General features: G+C 44.1%; 5 protein-coding genes across 5 annotated transcripts; 4 read left to right on the top strand and 1 right to left on the bottom strand.

The window, feature by feature from the left end:
* Positions 1-178: 178 nt before the first annotated feature.
* MELLADRAFT_72625 (uncharacterized protein) lies at positions 179-894 on the top strand (the record flags this gene model as incomplete). The annotated part of the gene is made up of 3 exons (XM_007413575.1): positions 179-375; positions 445-638; positions 719-894. 3 exons carry the CDS (start codon positions 200-202, stop codon positions 829-831), a joined length of 483 nt encoding a protein of 160 aa, XP_007413637.1.
* A 160-nt stretch (positions 895-1,054) lies between these two features.
* MELLADRAFT_90397 (cytochrome P450 monooxygenase) lies at positions 1,055-3,828 on the bottom strand (the record flags this gene model as incomplete). The annotated part of the gene is made up of 16 exons (XM_007413475.1): positions 1,055-1,235; positions 1,309-1,412; positions 1,502-1,631; positions 1,705-1,781; positions 1,896-2,094; positions 2,189-2,303; positions 2,402-2,511; positions 2,611-2,747; positions 2,827-2,949; positions 3,039-3,061; positions 3,132-3,198; positions 3,262-3,342; positions 3,442-3,451; positions 3,528-3,606; positions 3,655-3,665; positions 3,749-3,828. 16 exons carry the CDS (start codon positions 3,826-3,828, stop codon positions 1,055-1,057), a joined length of 1,527 nt encoding a protein of 508 aa, XP_007413537.1.
* A 1,523-nt stretch (positions 3,829-5,351) lies between these two features.
* On the top strand, positions 5,352-7,502 carry MELLADRAFT_49610 (uncharacterized protein; the record flags this gene model as incomplete). The annotated part of the gene is made up of 5 exons (XM_007413576.1): positions 5,352-5,700; positions 5,770-5,946; positions 6,033-6,445; positions 6,497-6,597; positions 6,677-7,502. The coding sequence occupies 5 exons, from the start codon at positions 5,442-5,444 to the stop codon at positions 7,158-7,160; spliced, it is 1,434 nt and encodes a 477-aa protein (XP_007413638.1).
* A 7,386-nt stretch (positions 7,503-14,888) lies between these two features.
* Positions 14,889-17,761, top strand: MELLADRAFT_49607 (uncharacterized protein; the record flags this gene model as incomplete). The annotated part of the gene is made up of 11 exons (XM_007413577.1): positions 14,889-14,947; positions 15,015-15,073; positions 15,208-15,391; positions 15,468-15,534; positions 15,604-15,773; positions 15,884-16,059; positions 16,154-16,355; positions 16,424-16,676; positions 16,740-16,861; positions 16,928-16,991; positions 17,074-17,761. 9 exons carry the CDS (start codon positions 15,299-15,301, stop codon positions 17,409-17,411), a joined length of 1,485 nt encoding a protein of 494 aa, XP_007413639.1.
* Positions 17,762-18,885: 1,124 nt separating this feature from the next.
* Positions 18,886-26,245, top strand: MELLADRAFT_117400 (uncharacterized protein; the record flags this gene model as incomplete). The annotated part of the gene is made up of 10 exons (XM_007413578.1): positions 18,886-18,955; positions 19,249-19,305; positions 19,748-19,784; positions 19,984-20,474; positions 20,628-21,451; positions 21,534-22,646; positions 22,772-22,982; positions 23,192-23,317; positions 23,386-24,170; positions 24,242-26,245. The coding sequence occupies 10 exons, from the start codon at positions 18,886-18,888 to the stop codon at positions 25,835-25,837; spliced, it is 5,310 nt and encodes a 1,769-aa protein (XP_007413640.1).

Here is a 26,245-nt window from a genome sequence, read left to right as displayed (position 1 = left end):
AGAAGACGAGGTGAGTCGAGATCATCGAAAATTGTGAAAAAGACGACAAAGAGCTGACCTCGATTGGATTGACCTCCTCATCAGAATCACCATACCATGTAGGAGAGACTTCCCATAACCTCATCTGACTCACTCATCTCGAAATTAAACTCGCTTTCTTCAACTTCTGCATTCATAGTCCCCCTGAAAGTCCAACGTCATGCCTCACTCATTCGGTTACCGAGGTCGCACTCGCGACATGTTCAAGCGTGGCTTCAAGGAGGCAGGTCAAATTCGAATCTCCACCTACCTCCGAACATACCGTGTTGGTGACATCGTTGATATCAAAGCCAACGGTGCCCAACAGAAGGGTATGCCTCACAAGTACTACCACGGGTACGCCTCATTCACGATTCCTGCATGTCAAGCTTCATTATCAACTGATGTTTATACATGCTTTCATAGTCGAACGGGTGTTATTTACAACGTAGCCCCCCGTGCTGTGGGTGTCATTGTCTACAAGGTCGTCGGTAACCGATATCTCGAGAAGCGAGTGAATCTACGAGTCGAGCACGTCAAACACTCCAAGTGCCGAGACGATTTCTTGAACCGAGTGAAGGAGAACGCAAAGCTCAAATCGGAAGCTAAGGCCCGAGGAGGTATGTACCCGCAAACTTCCATCTCTCGTTTGCTAGCGTTGAGTCGCTGATGACCTATCGGTTTGCTTCTGCCTCAACAGAGACGATCGTCGTCAAGCGTCAGCCAGCTGCTCCCCGTGAAGCCCGGACCGTGTCCACACAATCTAACGCTCCCGAAACTCTGGTTCCTATCCCATACGACACAAAGATCTAAACAACCATGTACTCTTTCTCCGATTCAATTATATTAATCATATACGAGGGAGGTTGTGACTTTGAAGACACGTTGTGTATGCTTTTCTGTGTACCACTTGATCATCATTGTGGAGCACACTATATGATATGCGGTCTATTTTACACTTTGGCAATTACTATGCATCCTGCTTCCCCCAAGAGTGGACCCTCGCCCCATTTCCTTTGCCATCCACATACCGGAGCTAATTGACCTTGTGACATGACTCTGCTGTTGACTCGATACATTGAGCAGAGCCCTTGTCTCTTGTAGTGAGTATCAACTCCATCCGTTCAGCCATTGGTAGAGTCAGAGAAGAGCCATACTTTGGCGTCTGTTCTGTACATTGAGGTGTGATTTTTTCGATCTTTGGCACTCTTGATAGCCTGTGAGATTTTACAATATTGTAAGCCGCTTGCCGGAAAGGTCAATGCATGATAAAGCCCAACACCGACTCACCATCCTGGGGCAAATTGTAGATCATATCTGCGTGCAATCTCGACTATGACACCCACCGCTTCCATCGTACCCAAGTGCATGCCAATGCAGATCCTTGGCCCACCCTGGGTTTCAAGTCGTGCAGAGAGCGTCAGAGATGTCCAGAGTCCACTGGGCAATCCGAAAAGGACGAACTCAGACAAAAAAGACCCACATTGAAAGCATGGAATTTCCATTGACCATATTGTTTCAACTTTCCATCCGGGTCTATCCACCGAGACGGCTTGAATTCAGCACAGTCAAGGCCCCAGATGTTTGGATCTCGGGCCATTTGCCAATCACTTCTCCAATCAGATGTTTTGATCTTCATGTTTTGTATAGAGTTGATCATGCATAAGACTATGGAAATCCACTGACCTCCAGCGTAAGCAATCGCCCGGTTGAATGAGGGGTCCATCTGGGAGTTTGTCGTGATTGAGAGCAAACTTGGCATTCTGGAAAGAAGTAAACCAAGATTGATTTCGCTGAGGTTCTTCTGCGTCTCAACACGATCCATGGTATAGTGAAGGGCCCAAGCATGGCGCAATGTTCATGATTTGGTCACTCACCTTAGGTACGCTGGGATGGAGCCGTAGAGCTTCGTAAAAGACAGCGAGAACATTGGTAAATTGCTTGTAGCTGTCGTAATCTACCATGACATCGTCATTCGGTATCAAGCGAGCAATCTCCTCCCTGATGGGGACAAGTAGTTCCGGCCGTTTTGTAAGGTGAAAAAATGTCCAAGAAAGTGCTTGAGCCGTGGTATCTCTTCATGTGGCGGAGCTCGCAAGTGATTCGACGTTGATCAACTTTTCAAAGAAGATGCAATACGCTTGGAGTACTCTTAGAACGAAACACTCACCTTCCAGCGATAATGAGGTTCAAGGCCGAATCCTTCAATTCATCCCGGCTCAGTGAGACACCTTTTTCATCACTAAATTCCATGAAGAGTCCCAACAAATCTCGAGGAGTCTCGGCTCGAGTCTCAGGTGTTGACCGAGCGTCAATAAGCTCGTAGATATATGTATCAAGAATGTTTCGAGAGGCAGTCATCCTTGGGTTTTTTCCAAATAACCTTCCAAGATGCGTTGAGAAGGCAGTAAGGATGAACCGAAGGTCAAGTTGTCTCTGAACAAAGTCGAATGCATGTGAAAAGGGATCGAGCTCCTGCCCGGTCTTGGCCTGCTCTAGACAGCCTATCCCGCGTCCAAAACTGTCGTGGTGGAAATTCATTGATCAGTAGATATACATAGAAAGAGGAAGTTGAAGTAAAGAGTGATTCACGTCATTTGGATGAAAGCCTCTAAGGTAAAGCGATGAAAAAAGTCATCTAGCTCCACGATTGAGCCCTCATTTGCTTTCACTTCCAATAGATCGTTGAAAGCTCGTAGAGTGTCATGTATCGCCGGTGCCACGATTGTCTAAATGAAGAACCAACTTGGCTACAGTCATACAAACCACGCCTACCAGACTATTGGACAATCATTTTGGAGTACTCACCCTGAAGTTGTGGGCATTCAAGATTCGTGCTGTGACCTGCCGAGTGGACTTCCATTTTGCACCGTCAGCCACAAAGATACCCTGACCAAATACGTCTGACATGACCTCCCGGAAGAAATTGCCCTGAGGAGCGCAAAATATTGGCAAGTATGAGATCAATATGAAAAGAAATCTTTACCTTTTTCTCTATGAAATTGGTAGCATTTACTTACTTTGACATAGTTTTGAAAATTGGCTAAGCGTAATTGGACATAGATTCAATTCAGAAATTCATGTTCTAGTGCAGCATGAGTTTGAAAACTGACTTTTCTGAACATGCTCGATCCAGTCTGGGCGACTGATTTCTATAAGCCTCATACCTGGCAAGGTCACCTGGAAAAGTGAAAAAGTGCTCAATGACGGTAGCTAATAATCTTGCGATAGAGTTGAACCAACAGAAAACCCGAGACCATATGTTCTCTCCTTCCTAGAATTCCATTCAAGCAAGCTGCGGCTGTTCAATATAACCTCTGGTAGCTTTCAAAGTGTGTTTTGGAAATCCTCGCATGAACTTCAGCTTCAAACATCTCCAAGTAACTTTATAGCGCAGAGAGAGTGAGAACATAAATGACTTACTTGTCCCAATCTTCAATGCGTAGCGGAACAAGGAAGTATGATCGTCGACATAACATTCAAGGTTGAGTCGAACTGATATCACTCACAATGGCCAACCAGGCAGATCTTGATAGACGTCCTTCCTTTCGCTTGTTCCAATCGCTGCAGGTAGAGGCCATAAACTGGCTATCAGTACTGAACACCCGATTGCAATATTCCTGAAATTTCACTTACCACGATTTCTACTGGAAACCAAGAATGACATAAATGGGAGAAACAAAAGAGATGAGAGAGAGTAGGTTGTGTTTTTACTTGCTCTACAACTTACTATTTGTAAATTAAGGCTGCCAATCTGAGGAAAATGAGAAGCAAAACTGCTTCCTTGAAGAAATTCAGGTGCTCCTCCATTTTTCAGTGTTGATCACTAAATCTACAACGATGGTTTTGCGTATGAAGAAGTATATTTAAACAAGAGCCTTGCGCGCAAACCGATAATGATAAAGTCGATCCCAAACATGCAGTGCTTATAAGGCACCTGATTCTCAGGAGAGACTCGTTCTGTTGTGGCGCGTTCCTCAACTCAGTATTTGAATATGTCCATGCTCTGGTTTTCATTCTGATCAGATGGGTTCAAACGGTGTGAATGGCGATGTAGCAGGCTTTGAGAGGGTGCTGATTGCTTGACTAACTAACTTGAGCAAGGTACTTGTTAGCAATTATGATCGAAGTGGTAGGGGTTCACAGGTCGCAATGCTTCCCAGCTGGCAAAGCATGCCAGCACGAGCGAGACAAATGTCATGTTCGACTGAGATTGCGGCATGGGGCAAGGGGAAGCTGAATCGTCTACATAACACTTCTGACCCATGGATCGCATCAAACTCCCATATTGCGAAACTTGACCTTGTTTTGAGCAAGCAATTGGCACTAAAGCCTTCAGGTTTGTGGTCAAATCTACCAAACTCGGCATCGATTCCACGCAGTTGCTTGAATTGGGCGTGAAAACCTTGACATTATCTTCAAAGTCGACTGGATGTTAAGCTTGACCTCTTGATTCGGTTGATAGTTGACTGAGGAGTCCGAGCTGAGTGACTCCTATTATCGCATTTTCTTGCTGGATCACCAACGCGATCACCAAAGTCAGTTGTTGACCAGATAGGTGGTTCAGAGTGTCAACAAACTCTCTAGGGTCGGCTCAGGAGGTGAGAGGAATCACTGATTGGAACTTCACCCGGAATCCCATTTGATAATCTCCTCCTTATCTCTCCCAATATTTTCCTGAGGATAGTTGAAGGTGAGCGCAGGTTACTCTCCAGAGTCATATGGTAAGTATACTTTGTATATTACCACGACTCCATGCCTTGACTGTCTTCAGATCTTTGAGGACGTTTGCTTCGGTGTAGCACTCCTCTTAAGCTCCTTGGCACACTCTATCATGTCCATGAGTTCACGGTACACCATGTGGGACCGCTATGAAAAAGTCATGTTGCACCACACAATTTAATGCAAATGCAACCTCACCACTACCCTCTAAAAAGCGTGTCCATATGTGAGTTTAGGTTTCAAAAAAAATCATTATTGATATCATGGTGTGCTACCTGGTTTCAATTCTCCATGTATCTTTGGATTTCGGAAGGCATATGCATTGAACATGACGCGAACGCCAATCTAGAGAATACCCTTTTTTACCAAATCCTTCAAAGAATCTGTCTTCGTGGGACGGGAAGTCTTTCCTTTGCTTGTTGGTCAGTCTAAGATGATTCTCAGGATCAGAATTTGGTCATTGGATCACAGGTTGATTGAGTTTTACGTACTTCATCAAAAGAACTGATCAGTTGTTATGGAAGTTGTGAATTCCCCGAGGTCCGCTAACACGGGTATTGCTTTCTCAAATTCTTCAATTTTTCATTTCCATCAACTTCAGTTCAGGTCTACAAGTCAGGGCAAAGTCAGAGTCTTTAGATGTTAACTTCAACTTGACAAACTCTTCAGATTCCTTCGACTTTCCATCCCTAACCTCACTCATGGCACCTCTCAATCTCGCACTCATCTTGAGTCTTCTCTCGCAATTATCATTCCAGGTTTCATCTTCCGGCCTTCCCCCAGATCAGCTCACCCTTCTTGGCAATCCTCAATGGTCCACTCCTCCTGACATTAATCCCACCGGCGAGACCGTTTGTAATCTTTCTGAATGGTCTAGATCAATCAAAAGCCAATTCTTGGCAGAGATATCTGATGGACGTGCAAATGAATGGGTAATCGTTATGGGTAATGAAGCTGGAGGTAAGTCTATCAATCTCTCAAGAATCTGTATTGCTGCTGAACCTGATGTTGAATCTTCATCGCATTCAGATACTGACTCAATGGCCGGGGCGATCGGTTGGGCATATCATCTCACCCACCTTAAAAAGCACCCTCAAAAGGCAATCTCGTTGCTACAAACAGTTGAGGATGCACTTGATTTGAGGCCAGAGAACCAGTTAGCTCTTGAGCGTTCTCGGATGTCTCCTCGTCATCGCGATTTGCTTAGTAAGCCATTCTCGTCAAGATGCCTCATGTCTAGTGACTATATGTTGTGAAACGCAAACACTGATGCTTAACAACACTTTTGGCAGCTATCGACGAATTGCCGATCAAACCCTTTGAACTTTCCCGACATATTGGTGGGATTGTCTTAGTCGATCACAACTTCCCTGACCCGGGCTGGCGCCACGCACCAGTCGTCTCAATCATCGACCATCATGTCGATATGAAGACCAACTTGACTGCCGTTCCGCGTGTTATAACTACCTCCGCCTCTTGCTCGTCATTAGTGTCCAAACTCATCCTAGATGCGAATGAAGAGGGAAAGCATCGGGAGTTTGGAAAACGAAGTCATCACTTTCCGGACGAACTTCTTTTCTTGCTCTTGCGTGCCATAGCGCTCGACAGTGGGGGACTGAAGTCTAGCAAAACATATGACGTTGATCTTCGTTCCGCTCTTCGACTCTTCAGGCGTACTTCTACCTATCAAGATCGGCTCGATGCTGTGAGCCCAGATTTGAAATTTGGGAACAAACGTGAAAGAAAGGCACTACAGCAAATGATGGGAGAACTTCAAGCTGAGATGGCAGAAGCAAGAAGTCAGTTGAAACCCCTTGACCTGAGGGACCTCCTTCGACGAGACTGGAAAGCAAATGCGTAAGATTAAATTTCCAGCTGCGCTTATTTACTATCCTATCTTGGCTGATTCATGTTCAGATTCGCTTGATCCCTTCAGATTACGTACCAAGTCCAGTGATTATCCGATCCTCACACTTGGCTTTGCCTCCATCCCTTATTCACTCGTTACTCAAATCAACCGCACTCCAGAAGCTACTATCCCTGAGTGGTTCGCGATTCAGCGTGCCTTTACATCTGAAATTGGTGCCGACGTGTCGGTAATTCTTACTAAATTCAGCCCCACAGACATCAAAGAACATGAGCTCGGCGATCAAGAGCGAGAGCTGGTGATCGTGGTTGCACACGGATGGGGCAAGCGGTTGAATTCAAGTGCAGCAACCGATTTATTCAAAACTCTGTGCGCGGCTGCAGAGAGCGGACTCGAAGGCCTTGTACCATGGCATCGTCCGGACGGCAAAAGCATGTTACCAAGAAGAATGGCCTGGAGAGGACTACAGGTCGGTCGAAAGGTCGTGATGCCATTGGTACAAGATGCGGCAAGAACATGGGCTTACCAACAAACCATTCAAAATCATGAGTAGTAGTCGTTTCAAATCTGGAAAGATGTAGATTGCGTTTTCTTTGCATAAAACTTTTTGCATTTGCATTTTTCATTTCAATAGCATCTATGTGTTTCATCTGATTTTCTTCATCGTCCAGCAAAGTTGTAATAGTTTTTTTTATTGATAGTCTTTGTGTTCAAGTTTTGTTCTCGAGGATTCACTTTAGACGCCAGGAGTCCATCATTTGTAAGATTGTTTCTATCTCAAATGTAACATCGTTGTAGCATCCTGCAGCATCTGTGCAAATGCAAATGTTTCTTTACAAGATCACTACGTACTGCATTTTGTCTCATTGTGTTTTGGAATGTTGAAATGAGCATTAAATGTGGGACCCCAGCTACTCAAACCTATCAACAAAAAGGCACTTTTTGGCCTTTTTTCATCTGGGTCAGCATGGGCGCCAGTGTGTGATATACAGTCATTTCAGAAAAGCTTGTTTTGCTCGAGTCGTGCTGGCAAAGTTGGTCAGGCTTTTGTAAATTGACTGTACATTCAATTTCAGAGGGAATGTATTCTTATTCTCTTTGGAAATTGAGGATTATTACTTACCAAAACTGTTTTGATAGGAAATGCAAAGCTGAGCCCATTGCTTGTAGTGGCTTGAGATTGGTGTTAGTGAAAGACAGGGAAGCCTCAAGGCCAGGATCACAGATCCTAGGACTGCAAGGTGAATCTAGTGTAAGATGTCCTTCAAAAATTTATCAAGGTACATCCAATTCACGGAGAATCTCAGAAAAACACAAGGTACTCCAGATCAAATAAGCCTTCCAAAAATGAAAAACCCCTGGTAATTAAATTTATTCCAGATCACTTGCTATTTGCGGGATTCCACCTTGAAGGATCACTCTTGAATCACTTTGGCACTAGGCAAGTTTTTCTTACCATGAGAAGATCTTCTAAACCACATTGAGATACGTTCACAGAGACAACATTGATAAAAAAAACTTGCCAAGCGCAAAACCAAGTTTTCTCAATATGTTCAAGTACTTATCAGTCTCACAAAGTCTTGGCATAACACAAAGTCCCATAATTTTACATGATTTGTCATGTTTTACAGACTAGCTACACTTTGAAGCCAAAGAGATTGATAGGAGATGAAATTGTGTCTTATTGAATATCTGTCTTGATTTACAGCCGTTCCAACAATTAACGGCAGAATTCTTTGATCGTGTGTCGCTCTCGAGGTTAAATCTAGAGATGTCAAAACTGGATTAACCCCAGTTTTGCATGCAAATGAACAAGGAGGCCTGGGAGACCTGTCACTTTGAGCCGGCTTGAACTAGTTTTTGACTTTTGGATTAAATTCGGATGCAACACACCAATGAAGATTTCTGCCGTTAATTGTTGGAACGGCTGTATCAGCTCCTGAAGTGCCACAAGCTGACATGGGCACTGTATCCTGTTCAGTGTTACGCAAATCAAGCATCCAACTTCATCGCGTTACTCCCACCACCACCCACCCCAAATCGTATCAGCTTTCCCTGCCCCCATGCCTCCCAAACGCCCCCCAGACAAAGAAGGGGAAAAAAATCCCAACCCTAACCTTCGAAACCAAGCCGAAAGAAGGAACGAGATGGACACGACCATGAACGACATCCTCTCGACAATGACGGAAAGATCGACGACTGACGGACTACTTCAGAGTGTCATAACGATGATGACTATGTTCATGGAGACGATCAGGACCCTTAAGGACCAAATCGCATCACTCGAAGATAGATTGAAAGAGGCCAAATCGCTACCTGGACGACAACCTATACCGCTACCACCCAAACCGAGTGTATGGAAGAACCCCCCATCGATCATGACGAAGGCCCCGAAAGCTCCTCCAAAAAACGCAGAAATCAATCAGTTCAAGACATCAACACTCATCATTCACAAAGTCCCGGATAAGACTCCGTTCAAAGACTAGTCATTTTATTAGTGGATTATCCTCTTCCAGCTCTGTATAACCCTTGTTGGGTTATAAGTTCTACAACGGTCAAAATCATTGGTGCAGCAATACTGAAATCAGGCGACGTCTTAATGAATATGGAAAACCGCTACATGAAAAACTGGCTTCTTGAAAACAAACACCGGTGGACTACCCTAGCTCACAAGGACTTCATCACGACACAGACCCGTTACCCAGTCCTTTTTAATTTTGTACCAGCAGACATGAAAATAGACAAACCAGAATTTCTCACAAAGGTCAGCGAACAGAACAACATCCCGCTCGAATCCCTCCACTCTGCTAGATGGATCAAAAACCCATTGGACACCAAAAAACAACACGGCACCATTGTGCTCAACTTACTCGACCGTGAACTTGCTCAGAAAATGGAAAAAGGTGGGATCTTTGTTGATTGCACCAGGCTCAAAAGCAAACAGTACATACAAGGCCCGACTATGTGTTTTCACTGCTTAGACTTGAATCATGTACACACCTCATGCAAAAATATCCCATTTTGCGCTCATTGCGGTGACCCACACAACACTAGAGACTGTATGAACGCAGAAGCTGACCAAAGATGCATACGTTGCATAAGTTTTGACGCACACAACACTGACGCTGAAATTGATAAATCAATTTCAAAATACTCACACTCACCAAAAAGCCTATCCTGCCCACTGCGTAAGACAAAATTTCAAATCCCTTCCAAATCACTGATTGATATCAATGAGTTATAGGGACAGTGAAATCATAAACAACCAGCCCCAACTACCACCGGATATAACTGATGACCTTGAAAATTCCCAAACAGACAAAAGTACTAACACCCTCCCTTCCCTAGATAAGCTCAAGATCTTCCATTTCAACTGCCAAAAATCAATCGACCTTACACACAAAGTCCTCACGAAAACGGAATATACCATCCTAGCATTACAGGAACCCTGGTTTAACCCACACTCCCTATCATTTCCCTCACACGAAGCTTGGCACGTAATTACAGCATACGATTACCACCCAAACTCATGGGAAGAACGCCGGGAAGAACGCCCACGAGTATGCCTTTACGTCTCGAAACTCATCCCGACAGCTCTCATCTCCCTTCTACCCAGCATGTCCGACATTATCCTAGCAATCAACATCAGAAGTCATGACAACACCCACACCAAAATACGAGTGATCACATGGTACAACCCACCAGCATCCATGAGAGGCTTAGCCACTCTGGAAAGATGGCTGAGGTTAAACCACAACCGCCAAATCCCGACTATCATAACAACAGACTCCAATCTTCACCACCAAATCTGGAACCCTCCAACCTACCGCAGAACGGATTCGCAAGCTAGGAAGTTACTATCCCTATGCAGCTCGTCAGGCTTCACCCTTACGTCCCAAAAGGGTATTCCAACATGTTTCTCCACAGGCACAAATCCCACAGCAATAGACCTGATTTGGACCAGCTGGAACCTCACGGCAAAAGTATCACAATGCAAAGTTATCCAAGATGACATAGCATCAGACCATCTCCCAGTCATCACGATAATAGATCTAACCATCATCCCTCAGCGTCCTGAACACATCTCTTTTAAAATCACAGATCTAGATATCCCGAAGCTCCACGAACGAATACTAACAGAGCAGTCCCACATACGGAATGCCTTCAATTCAGAGGACGAAATTGACACAGGTTTAACAACTCTGTCCCAAATTATCCTGGAATCGGCCCAAGTACAAGGTAAAAAAGTCCAAACAAACCCGAGAAAATACAAGAGCTGGTGGGATACAGACACCCTCAACCCAATCATCAAAGCACGCAACAGAGCCCGTCGTTGGATGATCAAGTCCAATCTCCCGGAAGCCAGAACCTGCTACATCGAATGGCAAAAGTACTTCAGACAACAGGTAATAAAGACAAAAACAACTCACTGGAAACGTTTTCTAGCAACTTGCTCTAAACAGGAAACCTTTAAGGCTTTTCGATACACGAAACAAACGTCCTCAGGAGAAGTTGCACCTCTCCTACGCCCAGATGGATCCACGGCTACAGACAAAAACGAACAGGCCGGCCTACTGTTCTATGGCACATCTGTCGCCCATATCGACGCAGACCTAACGGATATACCTCCGGATTACTGGACAGATCACCAACAAATCTCCCCCACTCACCCCAAACTTGAGACCGACGAACTCAGGAAAGTGGTAGAACTCCTCCCAAGCAGAAAGGCCAAAGGAGACGACAAAATTTCCAATGAACTCCTGAAACTGGTCCTCCCAGTAATCGAAGACAAGCTTTGCTGCATTTTTAACGCCTGCTTCTACCTTGGTCATTTCCCTAATGTATGGAGGAAAGCGACCACGATCATCATCAGAAAGGCTAACAAAGATTCCTACTCAAACCCAAACTCATACAGACCCATAGCCCTCCTTAGTTGCCTAGGCAAAGTCCTAGAGAAAATACTAACAAACAGACTCACCTTTTGGGCTGAATTCTCTAGAACTCTCTCCCCGAGCCACATGGGGGGTAGGAAACAACATAGTACAGAGGATGCCCTCCTGATCCTGACCTCGTGGATAAAAGAGAAATGGAGAAATGACGAAATGGTAACAGCGCTCTTCTTGGATGTCAAGTCGGCGTATCCTTCAGTACATAGAGAAAGACTCTGGTTCATCCTAAAAGAAGCTAACTGCCCAACTTACCTAATTAATCTGATCAAAGGTTTCCTAATAAACAGATCAACTAACATACACATGCAGGACTTTACTTCGGAAGCTTTCGAAATCGACAACGGCCTACCCCAAGGCTCACCACTCTCAGTAATCCTCTACCTAATCTACAACTCAGAACTATTGTACAAAATACCCCCTTCACCTTCATCCAAGGACCTCGCTCTAGGTTTCATAGATGATGTTGTTTATCTAGTGGCCTCAAAATCTATCGAGTCAAACTTAGTAAAACTTCAAGTACACGCCAACAAATCCCTGGAATGGGCCAAAAGACATGGAGCGATCTTTGACCAAAAGAAAGCTCAGCTAATGCATCTTTCAAACAAACGCAGTGTCGAACAAACAAACTTCAAGTTTGGTGAAACAATCCTGACAACCAAGTCCGAAGTTAAATGGCTGGGTCTTTGGCTGGATCCCAAATTAAACTTTACTACTCACATAAACCACATGAGAAAAACAGCTAACACGACTCTTCTACAGTTAGGAAGAATAAATCGTTGTTATTCAGGCCTCTCCCCCAAAGAAGCCAAAAAACTGATCATCACAATCTTAATTCCGCGTATACTCTATGGAAGCATAGCCTGGTTCACCAAGAAGAATTGTACAAAAACTAACAAAGTCCTGAACGTCATACAGAATAATGCTAACCGTATGATAACAGGTGCTTTCAAGGGCTCACCGAACACACTAATGCAACACGACACATACATGCTACCATTCGAATGGACGGCCTCAAAACAACATCACAATTTCATCCTCAAGAGAACGACATCCCCGGACTACCACCCTACTAGAGTATTCATCGAGCACGAACTCAAAACAAGCCCAAAGTCCCATAAAGGACCTATTCAGGATGTCTTACAAGCTCAACACCTCAACGAGATTATCCCAACGGATGCAGAAACCATATTCGCCCACTCACTCTCTCCCTGGACCAAAAACATTGGAGAACTGACCAATCTTGATGTGCCTAGAGACAAGGCCATCAAATTAGTCCCCAAGCAGATCGAAGACGAAGCGACGAAACGTTCACTTATCATTTTTACAGATGGTGCTGTAAATCAGGATGGGGGAGGGGCAGCAGCAGTGACGACAAACACTGACAAAGCCATCTCCCTAAAGAAGAACGACTCTTACTCTAATCACGAAGCAGAACTTATGGGTATTCTGCTAGCTGCTGATTTAGCTAACGGAGTTTTTAGACGTCAAAACCCACCACCTACAGGTCTAGCGATCTTCAGTGACAACCAAGGGGTATTACGCCTAACTCACGACACGCCCCGAGCTTCGTCAGGACAATACCTAACGATCAAAATCCGATCACGTCTGAAACAGATCCCACCCAATGTCCCAATCAGACTCTACTGGACACTGGGTCACGAGGACATCGATCTAAACGAAAAGGCAGATGAGAAAGCAGGAGAAGCCGCCACCAACCAAACAAACAGTATAGCATTACCAACGAGTCTAGGTAGCCTGAAAAAGAAAACTAAAGAAAAATTCAATGTCAAGAACGTCAACCTATCTCCCGGCACAAAACCTTATCAAACTAAGGCAAAATTCATTTCAGAAGCGTTTAATAAATTAGAGAAAGGAGAAGCTGCGGCCATCTTCCAATTGAGAGCAGGACACAGCCCACTCAATGCACATCTCTTTAAAAGAAAGCTAACAAACTCCTCCCGCTGCGAAAAATGCAGCCTCGAAGAAAACACTAACCACTTTCTTCTTTACTGCAGTAGATTCTCAAAAGCAAGAAAGAGGATGCGCAACAGACTCAGAGAAGAAAAGATTAAAGTGAACTGGAACAACACGATTAAATTACTTGATACTCCAAAAGCTTTCCCTTTCATTGCTGAATTCATTTGTAACACTAAACGTTTTTTGCATCTTAATTCTTATATACAGGATCCTAACCAAGGGGAACGGCCGCGGAGCAAAGATCGAAGGGTCAGAAGTGAATAAATGTCTTTCATCTCAAAAAAAAAAAAAAATCATTATCTAATTCCATGTAGTTGGATCCTGATGGTAAATCAATCAGGGATAATGTACTGTTTAATCTCACTACAGAGTTCGTCGGATACTACCGTCGAGACAGTCACAACTCATCTGGGCCTATATCCCTAAACCAAATCGCTGATAAATGCCCGTGTAACAGGGATAGATTGTAAAACATCAGAAACAGCGTACTGCTTCATCTTGTTACAAAGTTCGGCGGATACTACCGTCGTGGCAGTTTTCAACCAAATAAATTGGCTTGATATTTTAATTTGTTGGCTAAATCCAGAATCTCGGTACGGTCCTCATCACTGTTCTTCACGCATATTGCAACTCTCATTCTCCCCCGTGACTCCGGTTGACGCTAGGATAGGGGGCTTGAGAGGGAGATCAAATGCCTGCTCAGCTCTGTGGAAACCACAAAGAAAATGAATAAATATTATTCAAAAAAAAATAAAAAAAATAGAAATATAGATATATATATATATGTATAAACATACATAATAACAAAAACGAGTGATCATTTACTATCTAAAGACACTGACTTTCTTTGCTCCGATCAGATGGCCGTCTCCCCAAGGTAACTGGTTTCCCTCTTTCTGTAACTTGTTTAGTTAGTGTTTCATGCAATTCAGCCAGTATGCACTTAAAAAAAAAAAAAAAAAAAAAAAAATCAAGCATCCAACCTCAGAAACCCCGCACCTTTTGGTCCCTAAAGACGAATTTCTGCGGTAGAGTGCTCTTTGACCCTAAATTGTGCTGGCTTAATGGCTTTGAGTTTTTTTACACGATCTGCTTCATCAGACTTGGAACACTTCTTCTTTGCAATTGATCCATACCTGGAATGTTGGCATTGCCATGTTCCATGCCCCCAACCTTTTAATTTCACTTCGCATTTTCAAGTATGATATTCAAGTACATGTGTTTATAATTACAAGCTGTGCATATCTTGTGTTGTAACTTGTATGTATGTGGCTACGTATGCATGGTTTTTCAGAGGTATTGCAGCTGTACGATGGAGGGTATGATGTCATCGCAAGGTTTCATTGAGTTGCTCAAGTTATTCTTCATGATCGATTGATGATTTGAACTTCAATAAATCACTTCCATTGATTTGGTAGGTTGTTCCTATCTCATATAAAAAAGGGCTACGGGGCTCATCGATTGAACTCTCGAACGTGTAGTGAAACTCAACCTTTGTCTCAGAATTGATAAACATCAATTCATCTGCGATAGAGATCAGGTAATGTCAACTCCATAAGACTCCGATCACGTTGACGGTTTTCTAGTGTCTTGTTTCCTTCTCTAATCCTTTGATTTGGTTTTGGAAATCTCTTGGACTTCCTTTCTATCCTCTTTACCTTTTTAAAATATCAGTTTTCCAATCAAACCCATTCGAAGCTCGACGTCTTTTCCTCGAGTAGCATATCGTTTAGAATTCCATCTATCTTATCATTAAATACTTATCATGACCGATGCTCCTGTCTCCGGTGCTCCCAAACGAACCATCCTTAACCTCGGTGCTCTACCACCTAAACAGGTTGGGTTTGGTCAGAATCTTGTGTGTTATCTTACTCTCTGGCGCCTTGTTGGTGTTTCCTGCTGGTTATTTCTCATCCTTACCTCCATTCTTCAAGTATCCTCGTACCCCATCCCGCGTCGACCCCAACAACCCTCCATGGCCTGCATACCGGGGATATCACGGTACGTTTCAGTGTCACCTTTCTTGGTAAATCCCATGCCTGAATTATGGCTGAGCTTCTTTCCTTGTAGAATACTCGTTCGCGCACGCAACCATGGGAAAGCGACTTCCTACCATCTTGGGCAAGGCAATCGACGACACAATCAAAACCTTGAATGAAGAGAGCGAAGAGGAACGCATTGTGGATTTGGTCCGCTGCATCGAACGTATGGAGGACTTGATGGATGATCTTCATCAAAATGTGAGTGTTATTGCCCTGCGAGGCGGTTCTAGTTTTCCAGACGATTTTGTTCGATCTCTGATTGCATGCGCCCGATTTGTTGACCATTACTGTGTCTGTTCGAAATCTAGTCCAAGCTTCGTCCAATTGTTGACGACGGAGAAGGTGATATCCCTCTCTGGAACAAAGAAATTGCTCGTTACTTTCGTGGAAAGGATTTCATGAATGCCCCGTGGCTTTTTGCTGAGGCGTATAAATATCGCCGATTACACGAGTGCTTCAGTGTGTCCAAATATTGGAGCGCCTAGTAAATATTGTTCACTTCTGAGTACACTTCTTTCCCAATCTCAAACGCAAGGGTAACTCATGGTCTACCTGTGGCGCCCGCTCCCATTCCTCAGTGACGTGTTTTTCCGTCAAAAGTCCGATACGTTCTCGCGTTCTGGCGATGCTGTTTTCGAGCTCTCTACCAGATTCGCAGACCCTCCCAAGATGATTGAAGAAGAAGGCCCAGCCAAACAAGATCAGCTCAAATTGCTTTTCGCCGAGTTGACTCAAGTTTGCTTATGGGGCAATGCAACCGACCTTTCCCTTTTGATCAATGTCAGTTTTTAAATTCCCAGCTTATCTTGACATGGCTTCCTCGCTTATATAGAAACGTACACCCCCAGATGACGGAAGAAGACATCAAGAATTTACAATCCACTGGAGGAGCTCACCTAGCAGACACCGAAAAAAATATTTTGGGCAATGATTTGAGCAAATTGTGGGAGCATGTCTCGACCTTGAAGGGCGGTCGGGTGGACTTTGTTCTCGACAATGCTGGCTTTGAGCTGTACTGCGACTGTGTCTATGCCGATTTCTTGATACAATCTGGCTTAGTCAACCAAGTTCGATTCCACGGAAAACGATTTGCGTGGTTTGGTGCGCTCTTTCCCTACTCATCTTTGTCGTAGCTGTGATTTATCCAAGATCATCTATCTCCAGTTTCGGATGTCACTCGTAAAGACTGGAACTGGTTATTGAACTCCATGGTCTACGGACACCTGTTCACCGACAAGACCGAGGACGAGCTTGCCAGTCTCAAGCGATTGGGAGAAAGATGGAAAGTAAATCCGTTTCTTCACCTCACATGACGAAGTAGATGCTCTGACTCACGCGTTTGAGCATTTTAGCAATACGAAAAAGAAGGAAAATGGATTTATGAACAACATCCTTTTTGGTGCACTGGTTACACCTGTGAGTCTTGCGCTGTCACAATTCCCTTCTGCGGCAGAAAAATGACGATTAGGTTTTTTTGCACCACGACTCTGCAAAACAGTCTGGGACCTTAAGAACGAGGCGCCAGATCTCTTCTTACATCTCTCTGATTCAGACTTGGTTCTTTTCAAAGGTGATCTTAATCATCGCAAGTTGACGTACGATTGTCATGCACCTCCAAACACCCCGTTTGACGTGGCGATTGGGCCATTGGCTTCGGAAGCTGGGGCCCCACCCGTGGCTTCTTTGAGAACCATCAAGTCAGATGTTGTAGTTGGTATCACTGACGAAGACGCGACACGCCTTGACAAAGAAGAACCGGGGTGGAAAATCAGCGGGAAATATGCTGTGGTTCTTCTCTCTAAAGGACAGCCCGGCCAACCGGTTCAGTTCACTTAAATAGGTGATGCGTCTTAAACGTGCCATATATGACTCCCATGTATTATCTTTATCTCCGTTGTTTCTCAGATGTACCAGGCTTGTGATGTTCTTAATCAACCACGTCTCGACAACTGTAAGAAACATTATGTTTTAGACAGCAAGCATTTCTTTTTCTCATTTTCGTGGATGTCTGAAGTAACTGTTCAACCACTCAGTCCTTTCAATTGAGCTGTCGTGTACTTGAGATATTTCTGCTAAGTTTTTTCTGATGGTTAGCCTTTGAGCATGTAAAGCATTGGTTGTGTGATGGTAGCTTATCTGTTTGGAGATGAGGGGTTGCAGTTAACAAATGATTTAGCTTGTTCAAGGGCAAGGTAAGTCACCTGGGAGAGAAATTATCTAGTAGTCACTTAAGCTTTTGACTGATTGTTGTGAGGTGGGTTCTCTGCTTAGGTCAACATTATGTTGACATCAACATGGGTAAGGAAAAAAATCATGTTTTGATTGAGCATGGTTGTTATACATCAGGACTGTTGAGTAAAACACACCCCCAGGGCCAAAACCAATTTGTTGTTTTGAAATTCAAGTGGCACTTTGAAGGATCTCAATAGTTGAACCCATTATTGCATTTTCAACATATCACTTGAATATCTTGATATACATGCAAAACTTTGGCCACAAACCACAAGCACATCATGCACCCAAAAACCTTTGCTGATTGAATATTTTGCGCAGAAAACAAGTTTTTGGCTTTGGAATGGATCCATGGTGTTTGGTAGGACTATTCTCTTTGACCATCAATCCAATGTCTATGTAATACAGAGCTTGCATCTTGAAATAACTCAGAGATCGTTTGATACAGCTGCAGCTGGTGTGATCCAAGATATAGGTCAGGAAGGCTCAGGAAGGGCCAGGACATAAGCCATGTCAAAATCCCTTGCAGGACTTTGGAATTATCAAGGCTGGGTCCAAAAAAAATAAAGATCCTTGAAGGCAGTATGGACCATTTTGGTAAGGTCTAAACTCTAGAAGCTTGAGATGAACTATGCTTTCAGATCTGCTTCAACCTACTATCATCAAAGTCGTGAAAATGAAATCTCACCTCCTAATGGGAAGGCTTATGAGTCCTCAATATTTATTGGCCCTACACCTCATATTCCTTTGAAGAGGACTATATATGGATTTGTTATTCGTAACTTAATTTTATAGCAATTTATGAATTGCATTAATTTTGGTGTGCCTGGTAAATAAACAAACACGGCAATGAAAGCTCAAGAGTATGACAGAGTATGACTCGAGGAATGAACTGTGTTTTTAGCAAACCAAATATGTACAACCATAATTCATATGTCAAAGGGCTGCATTTTATTAGTTTTCAGTGGTAACTTTTGAAGTTCAGATATTACTTCTCAACATCCAACATACTTATAGTGGAATGGTGGTAAGACTTTGATTGTACTTTCCAAGCTGTATGCTTATTATTAGGATAAATATGGCAAGCTTCATTAAGGGTGTAATGATAAATCCACTCAATAAACGTGTGGTAGGATATGATGATAGGAGTGAAGGATGATTGGATATCTAATGGAATGTTTGATAGGATGATTAGATGAAGATATGAGATGGTTTTAAGATGAACTTAGAATGTGGTGGGTGAGATTAGTTTTTGATGAGTTGAGACGTGTGTGGATTTAAAATCTGATGATGAGTTTTCTGGAACGATTCTCGATCAGCAAGAGGAGAGAATTGGTAAACCGATTGAAGGGTTTTCTTGACAACCACTTTTGACTTAAGCAACCGATTTTAATTCTCAATCTTTTTTTTTTCAAAAGATCGATGATTGAATTGAATTTAGGGTTAAGTAGAGTCTTAAGATACCATAAGATTCCCAAATCCAAAGTCAAACATGAATGTAAATGACCAAATCCAAAATTGAGTTGACTACATATTAGACTACATACTGAAATTGATAGTATGGTTGTTTACTTTTAAAGATTACTTACTTCAAACCATCAACTTCGATTTGACTCATTTGATTCTCATCTTCATCTCAGTCAAAAATATCTCATCAATCACTCAACCCCTTTTCGAAGCTTCAAATAGGTTTGTTCACTTCACTTCCTTTCAATCAACATTCAACAATCTACTTCATCTTCTCATCACAATTCTCAGTCAACAACTCACTCAGTCATCAAACTCACTCATCATCATCATCAGATTCACTCACTTTTCAAATCATAATTAACTGATCATTCAAAACGGCATCCAACTATCAATTCACCCTTTCATCTTGTCTCAACTTTTCATCTTTCGATCATTCTGAACTTACTCAATCTTGGCTCTTTTTTCTGCAGTACTAGCTCAGATTTATACTATTCCTTTACCGGTGAGGTGAGTATCCTTCGTTTTTTATATTCAGATTCTTTTTCTTCAAAGTAAACCAGGCTAACTTCCTTCTCCTTTTCGGACCCTTTTCTTATAACCCTCCTCGTTTCAAAACAGTACTCTAAATCATCATTTTCTTGGTCTTACCTTGAACGTCTCGGGTGGCTAAGAACCGAATCAATCATTTTCATTTCGAAACAACTAGTCTTCTATCTTTAAATCCTTCTCTACCCGCATCTTTTGATACGATGCCAAAATCAAAGACCTCGAACGCTGCCAAGAAGAAAAATAAGAAGAAAGCCGCCCAAGCTCGTCAGTTCGACTCGAATCAGAACCATTTGTCGATTGATCATCAAGATCCAGGGAGTCTTGCAGATCGATCTGATATGATTGGTGCTTACCCCAATGAGGACGCTTCGTCTCATACTCAACGGACAACAACAGGGAGTGTCTCTCAGGACGATGACGACGAGCGGCTAACGACTCATGCGATGCATCCGAGTCTTGCCGCCGCTACTCGCCAAACCCAAGAAGATTTATTAGCTACTGCAAACGACCTCTATAGGCAGATCGAGACTGCGGCTGCGGCTGCTCTGGCTTCTCATCTTAGCCCTCAGAGTCTAGCTAACATCGGCAACAACAACTCACCGGCTTCTGGTGGTATACACGGAGGCGGAAGTGGCCACTCAAATCAGAGTGAGTTCTTTTTCTTCACTTGCTCATCTCTTTGGGAACGACCTATTCAACCTGGCGCCAGTTCCCAGTCTTCTTTTCCTTGGCATGGCTGATTCATCCTCGTTGCCTATTGCCACGACTTTCGCACTTTTAACCTTTGCTCGTCTACCACAGACGGTCACGCACCTCATCCGGATGATGACGCATATTGGACCTCCTTACCATCTCATCTGCGCTCATTCATTCGATCAGCACTCCCTCTGGCTGCAGGTCATTCATCAGCAAACTCTAATCAGAATCCATCCTCGCAGAATCATCCCCCTGTTCTACCCAATCTATCATCATTTGCTCACGCTACTGGCATGATCACTTCGACCACTGGCTCTAACAATTCACAATCTGTACCTCAGCTCTCAAGTGAGCAGATGGCTGCGGCGGCTGAACAACTTGCGCGCGTTGTCCAGAGTCATGATTGGGGTCGAGCAGTGTCCACAGCCGCTCAACAAGCAGGGCTAACGCATTCTAACAGCATGAATCACATTCTCAATGGTAATACTCGGCCCTCTCACAACTTTGGCCGAGACATCAATGGCGGAGCTGCAACAGTAAGCGTGACAGGTGGCACGGTGACAGGGACTATACCACTCGGCAGTTTTACTTTACCACTACCCTTGCACTCTCATCCAGATCATTCTCACCACCACTCCCATAGCGTCAACGTCAGTGAACCGGTTTACTATACTGGAGAAACCACCATTGTCACCTCTCGCATGGGCGACAAGTCTAATGGGGATGAGGGCGTCTTGGACGATGAATACTACAGCGATGATGGAAGGATTTCACGGAATGACATGTCACTAAACAATAATGCGGCCGGGTGCCGACATAATCTATCGGAGCAAACCAGCAACGATAGCAATATGGGTATAAATCATAGCTCTTTACCAGCGCCCTCAACTGGTACGAAGAAAAAAAAGAAAAACAAAAAGAAGAAGTCGGTAAGTGATCGATCTCGTTTACCACTATCTATCATAATGGGATGTCTGTTCATGTTTTATCACCCCTTGTGAATTTTCACAGGCCAATGCTAGTTCGAACGAAGCGGCTCCTAATCCAGAGCCGGTCCCAAACGTATCTCATCATCGCACCTCAGTTCCTTCTATCCCACATCCGTCTAAAAATTCTACACAACCACCTGGCCGGAACCCTTGTTCAGAACCACCGAATCATATGGCTAATCAACCTCCAATATCAAGATTACCACCAATGCCCAACAATGGCGTATCCAAGAAAAAAGCCTCTGGGCTTCCTGCTACAACTGGCGTGAGGGACAACCATAAACCGGCTACTTCAAACGTCATCCCAAATCACAATCCATCACATCCACCAACCGAACGCGAGCGAATTCGAGACTTCTGGCTGACCTTGAATCAAGAGGAGCGCGCGAACCTTGTGAAGATCGAGAAGGATGCAGTGCTCAAAAAGATGAAAGAACAGCAGCGGCATTCATGTTCTTGTGCAGTATGTGGAAGGAAACGACTGGCAATCGAGCAGGAACTGGAAGTTTTGTATGATGCATATTACGATGAGTTGGAGAACTATGCTGAAGCGAGTAAGAAGTACTACGGCTCTGACTTGAAGATGAAAGGCGTCAAAAGTCCAGTTGGGTATCCCAAACCACCCGGTCCTGGCCCATTCCCTGGCAGTGTGGATGTCATGACGACTAACGTTCAGCCAACGAACAATCAGTCATCTTTGAAAAAGGCAGTTCCAAAGCCAACCCGCGATCACAAAAATATCCGACCTCGTCCTTTACCTAATTCACACCAGACACATCCGCCTATACAATCTGTAAATTCAAATTCTCCATACCCTCAGCAGCCGCCAGGAAAGCGGACGATACCGCTTCCGCCTCAACCAAAAAAAGCACTATCTCATAATAGCAACAGTGACCAGGATCACACACACTCTCCTAGCTGTCCTCATCATCCCCATCACCACGGACCCAACCACTATCATCACCATCCGAATACAAATACCCACGGTAAAGCCGTCTCGAATCATAACCCATCTCTATCTTGTCATCAGAGGTCGCAGCATCATGTAGAAGATGACATGTTTCCAGATGACGACGGCGATGAAGAAGAGGAAGAAGATGAATACGATGAAGAGGACGAGGATGAGTATGAGGAGGTTGGTTCCATCATTTCATGCGATTTGAAACTTTCTCTCTGCTGTGCCTAGTACAGATGCGCCCTTTCCTGGATCTTGAGACTTGATGTTGACGACCCATTGTTGTTCTTTTGTGTACCTATTAGGAAGAAGAGGAGGATCAAGAGTTCGAAGACGATGATGAGATACCCGCCCTAGAAGAAGTTCCTAGCGAAGTACCTAATCCTGGAACAAAGAAACCTCAGATGAATGGTAATCTCTCGTCTTATAACCCAAAGGTCACCAACGGAGATAAGCCCAATACGACGAATAACAATAGCGATCTGTTTGGATTTGGGAATTCACTCACTGTCAAAGGTCAGTAGCTTCTTTTCCTTCATTTTCTGCCTGTCCTGAACAATCATCCTGAAACCAGCAAGTTGCAACACTCTGAACACAACGTGTATTGAGCTCATTGCGTCCTTTTTCTCCCATTTCACATTCCCTTTTCCTCTCAAATCATCGATTTGATTCGTCTCACCACCTGTTGCGTGAAACCTTGATCTCACACTTGCGTCCCGGTCCAGGAGGTATCTTGACCGTTGCGGATGATCTGTTGCGAAACGATGGCCAAAAGTTTTTGGAAATGATGGAATCTTTGGCTGATAAACGGATACAGCGCGAACGGGATGCCGCTGAAAATCTTCTTGCTGGTCTAGACGATGATGAGGATGATGAAGAGGAGTACGATGATGACGAGGAGGATGAAGACGAAGATGAGGTGAGCATTGTTTACATCAGCATATTGGATTGAATACTTATGACGACATTTCTCTCTATCCTGACGGGTTCGTGGTACAGCTGGATGATGATGACGGGTTTGACGACGAAATTGTCACCGAGGAGTACCGCATGAAGGAAGGAAGGCGGATGTTTCAAATCTTCGCTGCTCGGATGTTCGAACAACGTGTCTTGACTGCTTACCGAGAAAAAGTTGCACAAGAAAAACAGGCTCAACTTCTCAGGGAGCTGGAAGATGAAGATCGACTTGCTCAAGAGCGTGAATTGAAAAAAGTCAAGGATGCTCAGAAAAAGAAGGAGAAAAAGAAAGCTCAAAAGCAACAAAAGGATCAAGACTTGGCTAAGAAACTCAAAGATAAAGAACAAGAAGAATTGGCTGCGAAAGCTGCAGAGGAAGCTAAACTTGAAGCTGAGAGGCGTAAGCAGGAAGAAACGAGGTTGAAACGCGAGGCCCAAAGAAAAGTTCAAGAAGCGGAACGTGCCAAGAAGGAGGAGGAGAAAAGGAAAAGGATAGAAGAGGAAGCAAGGAAGAGGAGGGAGAAGGAAGAAAGGCAGAGGTTAGAGAAAGAAGCCAGAGCAGCAAAAGAACGGGAGGAACGCGAAAAGAAAGTGAAAGAAGAACAAGAACGAAAGATGAAAGTCGAGGCAGATCGGAAAGAGAAGGAAGCTCGAGAAGCCCGGGCTAAAGAAGAAGCTGAGCGTTTGCGGCAAGCGGAATTGGACAGAAAAGAGGCCGAAGAGATAGCCAAACGCGAAGCAATCAAGGTGCGTTGTCATCCTCACGATCATACTTGTCTCTTTCTTCTTCATCTCTAACTCACTTCTCGTTTTCCTAGACGGCTGCCGCAAAACTCGCAGCGCAGAACAAGAACGCTGCCGCTATTGCTGCTGCTCATCAAAAAGCTCAACCACGCCCAGTGGTTTCTCTACGTTCAACTCCCGCGAAGCAAACAGCTCCTCCGCCTAAAGTCTCGCCTGTTCCACCTGCTCAGCCGTTGACGCCCGTCCCACCTTTCCCAAATCACACGCCTAGTCGACCGATCGCACCTCCTCCTGCCTCAATGATGCCTAGGCAAATGTCTGTAGGGATCGGATTGGGACGACCGGCTTCAGCAGCTGCCGCTCCGCCTTTCTCGGCTGCTATACCCTCGATGCCTTCGTTTAACAATGTACCTCCAAGGCCTCCTAGTGCCCAGTATGGAGCTTCAACGTTCCCATTACACAATACATGCGGTCCTTCGAACTTACAAAACCTACCGCTAGAGATGCATCCTGCTCTCAACAATAATGTGCCGCATTCTGCATTTCTTCCCATGGCCAACTTCCAACCGCCACCACCTATGAGTCCGATGATGCAACCGAACGTGGGTCGTGTGTTCTCGGGCCCTGCACTTACCACTTCGGCTGCCCAACCACAACTACAGATGCCACATCGACCCAGTGTGATCTCATCGTTACCACCGTCGACTCCTACTCATCCTTCCGGTTTTATGAGTCCAAGCCTCGCTTCAGCCACTAGTCCGCTCAGCGCTTTGCACCTCGGCAGTGAGCCAGTCAGGAAAGCGAGTGCGAGTGCTATTGGTCCAATCGGTCCTTCATTGCTCCACAACCGTCGCAAGTCTGTGGTAGACGATAATTTTACACATGCTGGACTATTTAATTCCATTGAGCCTATCGGCCGCTCAAGGATGAACGGTTCTATGCACACGATGGGTCCGATCAGTGGAAATAGCGATCAAGATTCCAACTCGATCTCTACTGGAACCTCACCTCGTTCACCTTCAAATGTATTGGGATCTTCAGCCTTATTGGCGGACGAGGACGATGACCTTGATAGCGACTCGACTCACCGACAGGGTATTCCTTCCAATCCTCCACCTGTCAATCCCATTGCCATCTCACCGGCCAAACCCACATCGTTCTTCTCACCTGCTTCACTTGACGGTGGGCTTGGGGTGGGGAGTAGCATCTGGGGAGCCACACCATCTTCGATCACTGGTGCCGGATGGGGTTCTTCTATGCTTTCTAATCAGACACCACCTCATGTGCCATGTACGCCTCTACAATCACATCTTCCATCGATTCCACCTATCATTCCATCTTCAGTGGGTAATAGATCAGCTTCGATCAAAGAAAGTACGTCTGATTGGATTCGAAGACGAGCGATTTCAGCATATTGTAATATGGGATTAGATGAGAAATGGATTCCAGTGGGAGATATTTCGATTGAGATGCAAAGGATTCATGCAGATACGATGAATGTAGGTTTAAAGGATATGGTAGATGCATGTCTTATCAAACGAAATCTTCAAAATGGTGGTGGGGATTGGCAATTTAGTCAACAAGGAACTGTTTTATTTGCTCGTTGGTTACCATCTGCTGGTCAAGAAACGAATGTTCATTGTAATGGTTTGAACAATGTGAATGGTTGATGAAGCTTCACGATCAAATGGAAATCACTAGAAAAAACAGAAACAGAAATGATTGTGGATGTCAGTGCTTGTGTGTGTTGTGGTTTGTGGTTTGTGATTGGTCACTTGATTTGATTTTAATTTTCTTTATCAAGAGATTTTCTTAACAAATTAAAATCTTTTCATATGATTTATTGTTTTTAATTTGATTGTAATTTTGAAAACTTGATAGATTTCAATTTGTAAGCTATCTAAACATCAATATCAACACATTTTAAGATTGATCACTGTGGCTATCACATCTGACAACTATTACCACTACTGTCACTACTATCACTACTAAATTGTTTTTTTTGTTTTTTGGTTTTTTTTTTGGTTTCTTACTTTTTTTTTATTGATTGATTGGCTTTAGAGATGGATGAGACGAGT

The sequence above is a fragment of the Melampsora larici-populina genome, assembly GCF_000204055.1.
Source record: "Melampsora larici-populina 98AG31 unplaced genomic scaffold MELLAscaffold_37, whole genome shotgun sequence".
NCBI lineage: Eukaryota > Fungi > Basidiomycota > Pucciniomycetes > Pucciniales > Melampsoraceae > Melampsora > Melampsora laricis-populina.
This window is presented reverse-complemented; position numbering and strand designations above follow the sequence as displayed.